The sequence below is a fragment of the Corylus avellana genome, chromosome 6, assembly GCF_965113065.1.
Source record: "Corylus avellana chromosome 6, dhCorAvel1.hap1.2, whole genome shotgun sequence".
NCBI classification, from domain to species: Eukaryota; Viridiplantae; Streptophyta; class Magnoliopsida; order Fagales; family Betulaceae; genus Corylus; species Corylus avellana.
The window spans coordinates 9,633,774-9,648,661 of record NC_142495.1 but is presented as its reverse complement, the minus strand read 5'-3'; the positions used below and the strand labels follow the sequence as shown (position 1 = coordinate 9,648,661).

The window sequence follows — 14,888 nt, the reverse complement described above, 5'->3', positions numbered from 1 at the left end:
AGCTAAAATAAAAAAAATTGTATTTTGAGTAGTAAAATGAAAACTCTTGCTCGAGATGCTCTTAGTAAAAAAAAATCACCCAAAATCTTAATCATAGAGACCAGTTTTTATCAATGCTTATCCTATAAGAGCATCTCTAGTAGAAGTAAGCAAAATAACTATTGAAAAAGTACAATTTTTTTCGTTAGCTACTCATTTTTTTTCATACACACTCCAATTGATTCTCTATTTTACTATCTATTTTTTTTAAAAAAATATTATTTTCTGTGGGAAAGAGTGAAAAAAAAGGGGATGAGAGAGAGAGTAAAAGGAAGAAAGGGAGAGAAAACAATAATAAACAAAGTTTATAGTGTAAATAGTGAGAATAATAAGCCTATTTACTATTCATACTAGAAACAAAACCTACAAAATAGCTATTCTGTTGGAGAGGAAAAAATGTTAATAATAGTAAAATCTGACTATTACGAAGGATCTGCCTATTTTCTTGGAAATGCTCTAAGTGGGACAGGTAAATTACAGAGTAAATGTTCGAACTTATAATTTTTATTTTGATATTATGTTAAATTACTAACTTTTTTTTTTTTTTTTCCTTCAAAACTTAAGTCGATAAGAATGTGTGAATTTAATTATTTAATTAATATTTAAACAATTTCAAACCCCAAAATGTGCTTGATTAATTTTAGTCTTATAATTAATATTTTCTTTAAGTAATGTTAGAAATAATATTTTTATTTTACAACTATCCAAAATGTAGCAATATCAACATTATAAAATATTTTGGAGCTAAAAATCTAATTTCTAGCCGTACTTTTTTTTTTTTTTTAAAAAAAAAATAGAAAACAAAAATAAATGAAAAATTGCGAGACATCTTCTCTTGTATGTGGCGTGGGGACTCTAATTAGCAACATCTGGACCATCTGGTACACGCTTGTTCTTGCTTTGGTCAGACGCGTGGCACTTTTTCTGACAAGAGGGTTCTTTCGTAAATTGCAGCACACTACCGACGTAATTAGATGCATTTTTTTTTTTTTTGGTAATGTGAATTAATAGGGTAAAAAATAGCTCAAAAATCAGACCACGTTATAAAAATTGGCTTAAATATTTAATATTTTAATTGAATTGACAGAAACTAAAACAAGGTCTTCAAAATTGATCTAGAAAGCATTTTGCATAATTGGGATAATTTAGCTTTAATAAAAATTGAACATTTACCAATTTTTTTCAAAGTTGTTTGTTGATATAACTTTGCTTTATTGCAATTTGAGTTGCATATAAGCTAAAATCCTATAAATCTTATGATTAAAGTTGATGACAACTTATCTTGTCTTGGCAATTCTAACTAACTTTTAATTTTTTTTACCAATCAGATTGTTTAGGAACACCATGAAAGAGAATGCTATGGTTCCTTCGGATGTTTTCCTGATCCCATGTGGATATATATACGAGGTATGGTGGGGTAAGTTTTTATTTTGTATTTTGTATTTTTAGAAAATAATATTCACGTTGAATCAGGAGAACCAGAAAAAACTGTAGCATTGTTCTAAAATAAAAATGTATTTTTTCAGTATTACTCAAAAAAAAAAAAAAAAAGAAAAGAAAAAGAATAGTATTAGAAACTGTATTTTTATCTAGAAATACTAATGTGGCAGCATTTGGATGAGTTTGTTTTAAAAGGAAATTTTAACCGTTGGTTGACATTCCCACAGTACGATTGTGGAATAGTCAATCAGGTTATATCCTACGCACGCACGCACGAAATTGCTCCACCCTTTCATTTGGAAGCATAATATAGCGCTCTAAACTCTACCTTTTCTCCCTTTCGCAAACTCTTCAAAATCAAACCCTCTCTCTCTCTCTCGATCACAGCGAGACCGAGACCGAGACCCTCTCTCTCTCTCTCCCCCACAATCTCCAATCATATCGTAATTCAACGCCCTGATCCTCAAATTCTCCTCCTTTTCGAACCCCTCCCCCACCAAAATCCCCCCTATTTCTAACCCTAACTCACTGATTCTAACTCGGAGCAGCGGCGTCAACGTAATTTTAGGCTAGATTGGCTTAAGCTTATTGAGGTAAGAAGGGATCCTATTTCGAAGCCCGTTTTTTAATGCTAAATTTCCTTTACGGTCGAGTTTAGTTTACACTCTTTGATACTTTTCACTTAAATTTATTTCTTTAGCTTTGTCCCCTGTTTGGTTGTTGAGAAAAACTGTTGGAGAATATGACATTTTTGGCCTTTTTTTCAAAGCCGTTAAGTAAAGCAGTTCTAGTGGACTTCCTAAACTAGAGGTTTTAGTTTCTATTTTGGGCTTCCAGCTGGTAAAAATTCAAAATGTGATCGTACATACATACATTCAAGGAAACATATATAGATAGTTTGTTTATAAGAGAGAGGGGGATAGAGAGGCATGTATCTCTATATGCATATATGTTGTTTATGTGTAGAATGCTATAATCATGATTTCTTTTATGTAATGTGTTTTGGTGCTCCTTTTGCTGTCTGTACATTGATTGTAACTGCTGTTAGCACTTAGTATATGTGTATTAATTAGTTTTGTGTCTTGAATGCTGTAATCTTGATTTTATCATCTATGGTTGGGAAGTCTTATTTGATGTGTTTTAGGAGTAATGCTACAAGCCTCTCTTGTGTCACTTTTGTGTCGCTTTAAGAATGATGTGGCTCTTAAAAAATCACCATTGGGCTTGTGATTGATCAATATTAGATTTTGATCAAGTGGTATTTTAAAAGCCACCTCATTTTTTGAGTGACACAAGAGGGACTTCTAGAATTACTCGTGTTTAAGTGTTACTTTTGCTGTACATTGATTTGCTTGTAGCTTTTCTTTTTGTTTACTCAATTTTTTGGTAGTTAGAGCCTTGGTGGCAATGCATGTGCCAATAGTAACACCACTTTGATATATATATATATATACGTGGACACAGGTACTTATTATGTTTATGGTTATGGTTATTTGGACTTGGGTAGTTCTTGGTTTCCTTTGACTAATAAAATTGTATTCATTGTTCTCCATTATGAAGGTGTTGGTTGGAACTTCAAAGGGCTTCTTAGTGGGTGGTTCCCAGCATTTTATAATCTTGTTTAAAAAATAACCGATTCTTTTCTACCTGTGTACTAGGGTTGCGCCCCTCTGCTCTTTTTGATATATTTTTGATATATACAACAAAAAAAGATAAGCGATTCTTTTAAATCATTGATCAGACATATATCTATCTTTTTTTCATATATTTGTGCATGCATATAATCCTGTTTACAACTTGTAGAAGCTTGCAGATGTACAAATGTATAATGCTTGTTTCCAATGAATTTCATTTATTTAAGTTTATAAGTTTTTCCTCTTTGTGCTCTTTTGCATGTCACAAACCTAATAATAGCTTAAGATGCGTTGTCATCTATGAACCTACAAACATATATTTTGGCCATGTTCCGATGTCCATGGTTGTGGGAATTGTGTGCCTAACAACCTTTGTTTCCAGGTGGTGTTCTAATGATGTTCATTGGTCGTATGGGTTGAGTTTGTGGAAAAATATTAGGAGGGTTTGGAGGGAGTTTCCTAGACATACCATATTTGAGGTGGGAGATAGTTCCAAAATTAAATGATGGCATGACAAGTGGTATGGGGATTAGGTCCTTAAGGATATTTTCCCAGATTTGTATAGTATTGCTTGTGTGAAGGATACTTTCCTGGGAGATTACTTGGAGTTTCCAATGATTCCCATTAGTGGAATGTGAGGTGGATGTCTTTGCTTCGTTTTTAAACTGGTTGTACTCGTTTAGATTGAAATAGGGAGGTGAAGAGAAGCTTCGATGGGATCCCTCCAAAGATGGGGAAGTTTGAAGTTAGATCGTTTTACAACATCCTTGTACGATAGCTCCCTCCCTCCCCTCCCCTCCCCCCCCCCCCCCCCCCCCTCTCACTTGGAGGAGTATTTGGCAGAATAAGGTCACCTTGATACCGGTGTGTTTTTGCTTGGACAACCACCCTAGGGAAGGTCCTCATCATGTATAACCTAAGGAAACAACACGTTATTGTGGTTGACTGGTGTTGTATGTGTAAGAGGAGTGAGGAATTTGTGGATCACCTACTTCTCCATTGTTAGATTGTCAGCGCCTTGTGGAGTGCTATTTTTAGTCATGTTGGGTTAGCTTGGGCCATGCCTAAGAGAGGAGTAAACCTTTTTGCTTGTTGGAGAGGGTTGTGAGGCAGTCCTTAGAGCAAAACTATGTGGAGGATGGTTTCGTCCTATCTTTTGTGGTGTTTTTGGAGGGAAATAAATGATAGAAGTTTTGAAGACAATGAGAGAACGGTGGCTGAACTTGAGTCTTTTTTTTTCAAATCTCTTTATCATCAGATAACTGCTTTATATTTTAATTGGTTTAGTTTTCATGATTTTTTTGACTTCTTCTCTCTTTCTAGCTAGGTGTTTCTTTTGTATACTTCATGTGTACTTGAGTTGCGCCTTTGCACTTTTAATGATATTTCATTTATTTATATATAAAAAAAAGCCTTGGTTGCTGGACAGTGGACATGGCAATTCCTGAATTTGGACTCAAACACAATCCTAGATGTACCTTAGAAATTTTTTGTATAGACATGGTGGTAGAAAGATCTGTAGACTGCTGTGTCTTAGTGGGCTTAGACAATCAACAGTGCATTAGTCTAATAAGGGGTTATGGCTCAATGAAGACATATATAGATAGTTTGTTTATAAGAGAGAGGGGGATAGAGAGGCATGTATCTCTATATGCATATATGTTGTTTATGTGTAGAATGCTATAATCATGATTTCTTTTATGTAATGTGTTTTGGTGCTCCTTTTGCTGTCTGTACATTGATTGTAACTGCTTTTAGCACTTCGTATATGTGTATTAATTAGTTTTGTGTCTTGAATGCTGTAATCTTGATTTTATCATCTATGGTTGGGAAGTCTTATTTGATGTGTTTTAGGAGTAATGCTACAAGCCCCTCTTGTGTCACTTTTGTGTCGCTCCAAGAATGATGTGGCTCTTAAAAAATCACCATTGGGCTTGTGATTGATCAATATTAGATTTTGATCAAGTGATGATTTTAAAAGCCACCTCATTTTTTGAGTGACACAAGAGGGACTTCTAGAATTACTCGTGTTTAAGTGTTACTTTTGCTGTACATTGATTTGAATTGCTTGTAGCTTTTCTTTTTGTTTACTCAATTTTTTGGTAGTTAGAGCCTTGGTGGCAATGCATGTGCCAATAGTAACACCACTTTGATAAATATATATATTCATGCCTATACGTATACAACATTATTTATCAAAAAAAAAAAGATAAGCGATTCTTTTAAATCATTGATCAGACATATATCTATCTTTTTTTCATATATTTGTGCATGCATATAATCCTGTTTACAACTTGTAGAAGCTTGCAGATGTACAAATGTATAATGCTTGTTTCCAACGAATTTCATTTATTTAAGTTTATAAGTTTTTCCTCTTTGTGCTCTTCTGCATGTCACAAACCTAATAATAGCTTAAGATGCGTTCTCATCTATGAACCTACAAAGATATATTTTGGCCATGTTCCGATGTCCATGGTTGTGGGAATTGTGTGCCTAACAACCTTTGTTTCCAGGTGGTGTTCTAATGAGGTTCATTGGTCGTATGGGTTGAGTTTGTGGAAAAATGTTAGGAGGGTTTGGAGGGAGTTTCCTAGACATACCATATTTGAGGTGGGAGATGGTTCCAAAATTAAATTATGGCATGACGAGTGGTATGAGGATTAGGTCCTTAAGGATATTTTCCCAGATTTGTATAGTATTGCTTGTGTGAAGGATACTTTCCTGGGAGATTACTTGGAGTTTCCAATGATTCCCATTAGTGGAATGTGAGGTGGATGTCTTTGCTTCGTTTTTAAACTGGTTGTACTTGTTTAGATTGAAATAGGGAGGTGAAGACAAGCTTCGATGGGATCCCTCCGAAGATGGGGAAGTTTGACGATAGATCGTTTTACAACATCCTTGTACGATAGCTCCCCCCCCCCCTTCACTTGGAGGAGTATTTGGCAGAATAAGGTCCCCTTGATACCGGTGTGTTTTTGCTTGGACAACCACCCTAGGGAAGGTCCTCATCATGTATAACCTAAGGAAACAACACGTTATTGTGGTTGACTGGTGTTGTATGCGTAAGAGGAGTGAAGAATTTGTGGATCACCTACTTCTCCATTGTTAGATTGTCAGCGCCTTGTGGAGTGCTATTTTTAGTCATGTTGGGTTAGCTTGGGCCATGCCTAAGAGAGTAGTAAACCTTTTTGCTTGTTGGAGAGGGTTGTGAGGCAGTCCTTAGAGCAAAACTATGTGGAGGATGGTTTCGTCCTATCTTTTGTGGTGTTTTTGGAGGGAAATAAATGATAGAAGTTTTGAAGACAATGAAGTTACTTACTTATCAGTTACTTACTTATCAAAAAAAAGAAGTTTTGAAGACAATGAGAGAACGGTGGCTGAACTTAAGTCTTTTTTTTCAAATCTCTTTTTCATCAGATATCTGCTTTATATTTTAATTGGTTTAAGTTTTCATGATTTTTTTGACTTGTTCTCTCTTTCTAGCTAGGTGTTTCTTTTGTATACTTCATGTGTACTTGAGTTGCGCCTTTGCACTTTTAATGATATTTCATTTATTTATATATAAAAAAAAGCCTTGGTTGCTGGACAGTGGACATGGCAATTCCTGAATTTGGACTCAAACACAATCCTAGATGTACCTTAGAAATTTTTTGTATAGACATGGTGGTAGAAAGATCTGTAGACTGCTGTGTCTTAGTGGGCTTAGACAATCAACAGTGCATTAGTCTAATAAGGGGTTATGGCTCAATGAAGACCAGCCTCTTAGAAAGTTTGCATTTACTTGGTATATCACAATGGAGAGTCCCTTTTACGCCAGTATTTATCAGTTTCTTTCTCTGATTAAGCTGAAAGAGATTCTCTCAGATTTTGATTCAGGAGTCAATAGTTGAATGAATTACTTCCTCTTTTGGCCCTCTGATCACGTCAAAATGGTCTGGCATTACTCTTTCTTTTACTTTTCATGTAATGACTAATCACAAGCTCACTATTTCATCATTAGTGTTTCTTTTTGTGGACAATCGTTAATTGATATATGAAATACCTACCTAGTATCTGATTCCTTTTATTACAGTCAAATGACTTGAGCTGGTTTCGGAATTTTCTGATATAGGTCAAAGGCTGTTGCTGAGGATGAATCTACAACAAGCTGTGCAACCTAAATTATCTGCTAATGGTTTTGGCCGTCGAAGAGGTGAAAGAGAATTAGGCACTAGGCTGGAGAATAAGTCACAGTCTGGAAAATCAAATCCCAGCAGATCAACAAATACTGGTGAACATCTCAGACCTGGATTGCTTTCAGTCTTACATTATATTCTTCTTATTCAGTGGCTGGTATAGGGGCAATGACTGGTGTCAAAGCTGGTGGTTATGGGAGTCCTTCACGCGACAGGGTAGTATATGTAACTACTAGACTTATTGGGCATCAAGTGGAAGTCCAGGTGAAAGATGGGTCTATATACTCTGGAATATTTCATGCAACAAACACTACTGAAAAAGATTTTGGTATGTTTTGTTGGATTTGGTTTTGTTTAAGAGATTATGCTTTTGACTTTTAGTGTTGTAAATGGATCCAGTTCCTGGTTTCCATGGAAGTCTTTTCTAGAACACATGCAATTCTCATCGTCAATAACATTCACTTGCTTGTAACCCTCAGGAATCATCTTGAAAATGGCGCGCTTGACAAAGGATGGTTCTGTACGAGGGCAGAAGGCTACTGCAGAGTCTGTTAGCAAGGCTCCTTCAAAGACTTTTATCATACCTGGCAAAGAGCTTGTACAAGTTGTTGCAAAGGTTCTGCTGCATTTCTTGTATAGTTGTTTTTGAAACTCTGCAATCTCAAATGTTGTTTCTACTAGTGATTTGATTGGTTGATATGTACTTATTAAAAAAAAGATGATTAGTTGATATGTTGTTGTTTTGTTAAAATTCTGAATGGCTTGTTATGTATGATAGAAAGTCGATAATCATGATTGTGTAATAGAGAAATCTTAGCCTTGTGTCAGATGTTGTGGCTAAGTTTGTATTTTATCTATCTAATTGGGTTTAATGTTGATGTTGCCAGGGGGTGTCTGTAACCAGGGATGAGTTATCGCATGAAGTCCAACATGAAAAGCAGCAGGAGCTTATGCTGGACTCCTCCATATCACAATCTCGATATGTTGAGATGGAGAGAGAACTAGAACCCTGGGTCCCTGGTGAAGATGATCCTCAATTTCCTGAACTGGATAATATATTTGATGACCCTTGGCATAGGTTGTTATAATAACTATTTCTTTCCCCAAATATCTTGGTAATTGTTCTACAGTTCTGATAACTTCTCTTCTTGAATAGGATCACATGAGGACTGTTTATTTTTTCGTTACGAGGCTTTTCTTCATTTATTTATATTATGGCATCAAACTTGCTTCTTTTAAGTTTTAAATTGTTCTTCCTCCATTTATGATTACCCTGATTAGATTGCTATTTGGAATTGTTTAACGTGATATTATTCTGTAGATGTAACTTTGGTCTGATGGATTTTAATTGAGAGCACCAGGTTATATCATACCAGACATACACTTATGAGCGCTCGCGCACACGCACAGTTGAATACCTAAATACATGCATTTATATGTCTTCCTCCTTTTGTGTGTTTCCATACCTCAGTCATATCAAATTGCTGCTTGAATAGGAGAAAGCGAAGCTAAGTGGCTAGTTATTTCCCTTATTAGAGGAAGCAATGAGGTCTGCATTAGGCGCCATGAGAACCAATGAAAGTTAAGAAATTTTGCTTGAGGAGTTTTGATACGACTGTAGGCATCTGATTTAGCAATGAATATGGCATAAAATGGTGGAAAAGTGGCATTGCTTTTCCCAATGGTTGGAATAAGCCTTAATTGAGCAATAGTTGATATTGTAATGAATATTTAAGTTTTTAAGCATTCAGGATCTTTTTCTTTTTAATTTTTTGACTGTCTTTTTAGCACTTATGTTTTGTGGCTAGTGGCTACTTGATGAGTTTTATATTGTTTTCTTCGTAGGGGCTGGGATCAGTTTGAAACCAATGAAACATTATTTGGAGTAAAAAGCACCTTTGATGAGGAAATCTATACAACAAAACTTGAGAGAGGTCCTAATATGGATGAGTTGGAAAAGAGAGCTTTAAGAATAGCTAGAGAAATTGAGGGCGAGGAAACCCGAGATCTTCATTTAGCAGAGGTGAGGTTATTCTAGAATCATTTTCTGCCTCTATAATTTATTTTCTTCATTAAGGTCTCTCCAAACTCCTTTCATGTTTCATGTTGATTTTTTCTAACAGGAGAGAGGCGTTTCATTGCATGAAGATTTTGATATTGATGAGGAGACTAGATTCTCTTCTGTCTACAGGGGTAAGGGGGTTGATGATAGTGAGTATGAAGAACATGAAGATATGTTGTTAGATTCATGTAATACGGAAACCTTTGGTGGTTCTGATTCTGCCACTAAGAGTTCCATTGATTTGACTATTGGGAAAAGCAATGATGGAGCTCGGACTTCGTCAAGCTCTTCGTCTAAGGTAGTTCCTCATTACTTTTATTTTGTTTAATTTTATGCTATCTTGATTAGTTGTTGTAATATGACTATGTTCTGATCAATTATACTCGAGATGGTTATATGTTGATGATTTGTGGACCCATTGTCTGAAGGTGATTTGTTTGGAATTTCAAATTTAAACTGCTTAACCTTACATGCTATGTGTTTCTTTTCTAGGGTTGGTTCTAATATTCCACTCGTATGATAACTCAACCTCTATGAAACATGAGCAGGTAGAGTACCTAAAGAGATTTTGAAGTAGGACGTGGACTCCAAACTTAAAACTATGATACCCAAGCCCAATCCTAGAACAAATAAATACCAAATATAAGCACTTAATGACACAAGTCAACCAAAAATAATACCCCATGTGCATGGGCTGACTTTTTCCTTTTGTTTTTCTTTAGAATTATTCTAATTAATCGTTGACAAACACTCCCTTTTCACTTTTCCTATGTCAGATATGGTATTATAACTCTTTTGTCCAATGCCAATTTGGTATTAGGGGTTTTCGCTCTACATTATTAACCCAGGTGCATCCAGGAGTTTCAGGTTTATAAGACATCCTATATGGTAATTTCATGGTCAATTTAGTTGCTTGAAACTTGTAATATGTAGATGTTTCTTCATCTTTGAAGTGTAAATTGTGTCTACAGCACTGTTCTTATGAATTTGGGGCTTTTATTCCAGCCTTACTTCCCACGTTTGTGATTTTTGTAGTGCCAGGTTGATTGCTAGCAACGATGTACTAATAGCCTTACCAAGCTTGATAAGATTGATTTTTGAATGATCTGTCATTTATGTATCTATGTGGGACAGTCATGGTGCCCCTCACCTTTCCCCCAATGTTCGAGTTGGCTATTTTCAGAGAGGCTCATAGTCTCATAAACATTAGAGATTCTCTTTTGCACTCTCTGAAGTATTGGTTTATTTTTCATTATGATTTTCTCAGTTAAAATGCAAGGTCTTAGATAAGCGATTAGGTGTGCATGGCAACTCACACTTATTAGGGAGATACATGGATTTTCTCTCTTTTGTTACATCGTATCTAGAAGGTTCTTACAACAGCTGCTACTACTACAATTTTCTTGAATCTAACCATTACTCTGAATATGTAGTGCTTGGTATTGTGGCTTTTTTATTAGTAGCTATTGCCGTCCAAGTATGAATTTCTCTGCTCAAAACATAGTAGAGTTTACCCCGAAATATACTCCTATGATCCTTTATTCTGAGGCCATCCAATTTTTAAATCAATCAAAATTTGTTATGGGCTTCTGAATCTTAATCCAATACAGCAATAGGTTCTTCTTCTTCTCTCTCTCTCTCTCTCTCCCTTTTTTTTTTAATATTTTTGTTGCAGTTCTCAGAGTTTCCAAAGATATTTCTGCTGTTTAGCTGGCCATGATGTCTTTAAGGATGATTTTTTTTTTTGGTGTGCAGGATCAAGCACATTCTTCCCAATCAAGTACTGGCTTGGATGTATGCCGCTTTGGTTCTCATGATCATGCTAAACAGCTGGCATCTGAACTTCCTTTTAAAAGCTTTCCTGCTTCAGACGGCGAACGCAGGTTTTTCATATTTGCTTGTTATATGTTGTATTCTTAATTAGTTGTTTCCTTGAGGTATTAATTGCATATGGCTTCATAAGAATGGGTTTCCCAAATGTTAAGCTTTAGGTTTTGTCCTTTTTTCGTTTACTAAATTTAGCATTTAAAAATTGCAGGGTCCATGAGAATCGAGTCAGTGAACATGGAGACAATAATAATGCAAAGGAGTTGGAAGAGAAGAAGATGGTGAGCTGAAATTCCTTAACTAATATCTTTTCCTCGTGGTTGGAGGTGCCTCATGATTGCTTTACATGCTTTCAGCGTACATGTTTTGTGCTGTTTTATTCATCAAAAAATGCTGTGTTTTTTGTTAATCCTAATGCAGCTAGCTGAGGATGCACACTTGTCAAAGTCTGAGGGTGAGTGAAATTTCTTGCCCATATATGCCTGCCAAGTATTAATTCCAAATGCAGTTATTCAAATATCTGGCTACTTAAGTTTAAGCATGAAAATAATGTTCAGGAGACATTAATATCCAACTCAAAATGTGATTTTGACAATTGAACGGTGTTAGATTTCAATTCCATTTGTGAACTTTTGATTGTTTCGATTTAATCCTTGAAGTTGTAAAAACACTTTATTCCTTATTTTGCCGTAGTATCACTATGCAAACAACAATAATTATTGATACACTTTTCTGTACATGTGTTCTTCAAATGCTAACATGACACGTCAGGACACATACTGGTTTCACAAAATCAGAAGATCTGGGAACATGAATATATTATTTGGAGAAACAGCGCATTGTGGTCCTTAATGTGTGTATTATGTGTTTCCACCTGTTCTATTATTGTGAGATGAGTATGGCCTAATATGTCATGTTAGCATTATAAGGATGTGACAAACTAATTTTCACATCAACAATTACTTACTGTATTGCTTTTCTAAGAAGGGAGCTTACTTTATTCAGTTCTTGTGCTTTCTCAACTTTTTCCCCAAATCGGTTATATTATCTTCTGCATGCTGCATAATGGTTTTTTTTGTGCAGTCTCAAACATAGTCTTAAACTATGACACATGTTTTATGTAGATTCACGGCCATCACTGATTAAGAAGAAAGACGGCTCTGATATAGGGGGATTATCCCCTGATGCCACCTCTTACGCTGCATCATCTGGTGTTCTATCGAAGGGTCATGAAAAGATGAGTTTTCCTGGTGAACATTCTGAGAGTAATGTATCTGGGAAATTGCATGGAGAACCACAATCTCTAAACTCTCGTGGACAACCAGGTAGTTCTGCATCATCCAGTTCCGATTGTGCAAGCAGTGCCCTGGCTTTTAGTGGGCCTGGTTTATCACCAAGTTCATCAGTGGGTTCTTTATCTTCTGAAAAGTCAACCCTGAATCCCCATGCTAAGGTATAATTGATTAGATCTTGAAGGTTTTAGTTGCTTAATTGACGACAGGACATGGAGTAGGTCAAACACATGGGATTTTTAGTAAAAATATAAAGATTGTATTATTAATGCTTGCTTGTATACGTTTCTTGTTCTTTTGCTAATTAAGGTGTGTTTTTCAATTTTGTTATCAGGAATTTAAACTTAATCCTAATGCAAAGAGCTTTGTTCCATCTCAACCGCCTGTTAGGCCTCAGTCCCCTGTTTCTGATGGTTCTTTCTATTTTCCACCAAATGTTCCTGCTGTGCCGCATATGTCTGGCATGCCACTTGGAGTAAGTGCACTTCATACAACTTAAAATCCCCCCCTCCCAAAAAAGAAAGTTTCTTCTTATATCAATTTAAACAATTTAAGCTTCTGTCTGTTTCCTTCTTTAAGATCAAAGAATTTATTTTCAAAACACCCTACGATTGGTATTAATATGATAATTGTTCTTTGCATTTGGTTCTACTTGTTTATGCTTATGGCTATCTTTCCATGGTGTGAACAGATTGGACCCTCATATCCTGGGCACCAGCCTGTTATATTTAATCCACAGCTTGCACCAATGCAGTCACCGCCATATTTCCATGCTAATGGGCCTCAGGTGCGACATTATTCACAACTTAATTCTTATGAAGACGTTAACTTATTATTTAAATTAAAATCTTGCTAGTGGTTACTTTATATCTCTCTATTTGCAGTATGGGCCACAAATGCTTGTTGGCCACCCTAGGCAGCAAGTCTTGTACATGCCAAGCTACCAACATGTAAGCAATTCCGATCATCGCCTTGAAAATTAATCTCTCTTTATAAATGTGTTACGTTGATGCATATATCCTTGCCATGGGGGGACACTGTTGGAGCATCCAGTATGCTTAGGGTAGATTTTAGGCAAGTAATGGAATCGTTTGTTTTTACTTTTACAGGAAATGCCATACAAAGGCCGAGATTTTTAGCTGTTTGGCTGGCGAATTTACAGACAGGTTTATCAAGTCATGGCTCAAAAGTGCTTAAATTTTCCGTTCATCTCAAACATCACAAATGGTCATGACATGATGGCTTGGGGCGCAACTATGCTGCTTTTTATTAACTTTGAGAAAAAGTTTTCTAATTCCTGACTACTGTAGTCGGTGAACAATGGTTGTTTATTGATTTTTTTTCTTCTTCTTCTTGATATTAAATCCCAAAAATAATTATTGTTCCTTGTGTTATATCGGTGGCCAAAAACTTGAAATGACAATGCTTTTTAATGAAAGTCTAGCATCAGTAACTAAATAAATGAGATTTTAATTGTGTACAAGTTGATTATGTCATAGCAATGTATACCTCTGCATTTTTAATATGGACAGGATTACCATCTTTTATTTATTTCTTTATTTATTTAGTGTGGGCATGGATTTTAGGTGGGTTTATATTCACAGAATACTTCTTAAATTACACTTGCTCCGAATTGACATTCATTTTGCAAAGCTATTTTTAAGGTTTACTCAACCCTCCTGAATTTCATTGCTTTTTTGCAATCTTTTCCTTAAACTCTACAAAATTTGCAATTTCGTACCTCTATGTGGAGTTTCTGTAAGCTGTTAAATCAAATCGTAAAGGAGGGGAAAGAAATTTCTAAAATATAGTTTTCCTTTGGTGTAAAAATGAACAGAAAGTTGTGAATGCGCAAGAGTAAAAATGATAGAAGTAAAAATAAAAATAAAACAACGTGTTACGAAATCAAAGAAAAATGGCAAAATAAGATAGAGAGATTCGCCCCTTAAATTTTCTCCTCTTTAGGCTTTCAAAGACGATAATCGAAGATTCAAGCACCACCGTTGTAAATGGTGGAAATCTCCAACAGTAGCACACTTTGTTTCCTGTTTGGAAAGAGAGAAAGTGAGGGAAAATTAGAGAAAGTTGAGAGAGAGAGAGAGAGAGAGAGAGAGACATGGACAGGGACATGTATGCTCAATTATCAAAACATCTAGACCAGATTGTTCAAAACCACAAAATCTTGCATTGTATTTATATTTCTTGTGGGAATGGTTTCTGCCCAGTTATCCTGTGTCCTCGAGCCCTTTCCATCATAAAATCAGTGGTTGTCTCTACGGTGATGAAAGAGTCACGCATGGGGGCTTCGTTTGAATGGGGAAGGGGGTTGTTGATTGAATCGGGAAACGAGGTTTTGATCTTGTGTTTTTGTCTTTATGTTATTTGGTGTGATATGCTTATGTGTCTGTTTCTTATTGGA

At 35.7% G+C, this 14,888-nt stretch overlaps 1 protein-coding gene across 1 annotated transcript; it reads left to right on the top strand.

Annotated features, from left to right (window-relative positions):
* The first annotated feature begins 1,794 nt into the window (after nucleotides 1-1,794).
* LOC132186778 (polyadenylate-binding protein-interacting protein 3) lies at nucleotides 1,795-13,952 on the top strand. Its single transcript, XM_059600840.2, has 15 exons — nucleotides 1,795-2,072; nucleotides 7,225-7,383; nucleotides 7,452-7,616; nucleotides 7,768-7,904; nucleotides 8,176-8,366; nucleotides 9,134-9,311; nucleotides 9,412-9,648; nucleotides 11,106-11,233; nucleotides 11,389-11,458; nucleotides 11,598-11,631; nucleotides 12,302-12,630; nucleotides 12,804-12,944; nucleotides 13,161-13,256; nucleotides 13,354-13,419; nucleotides 13,579-13,952. Exons 2-15 carry the CDS (start codon nucleotides 7,245-7,247, stop codon nucleotides 13,606-13,608), a joined length of 1,941 nt encoding a protein of 646 aa, XP_059456823.1. The 5' UTR covers nucleotides 1,795-2,072; nucleotides 7,225-7,244; the 3' UTR covers nucleotides 13,609-13,952.
* Nucleotides 13,953-14,888: the final 936 nt, after the last annotated feature.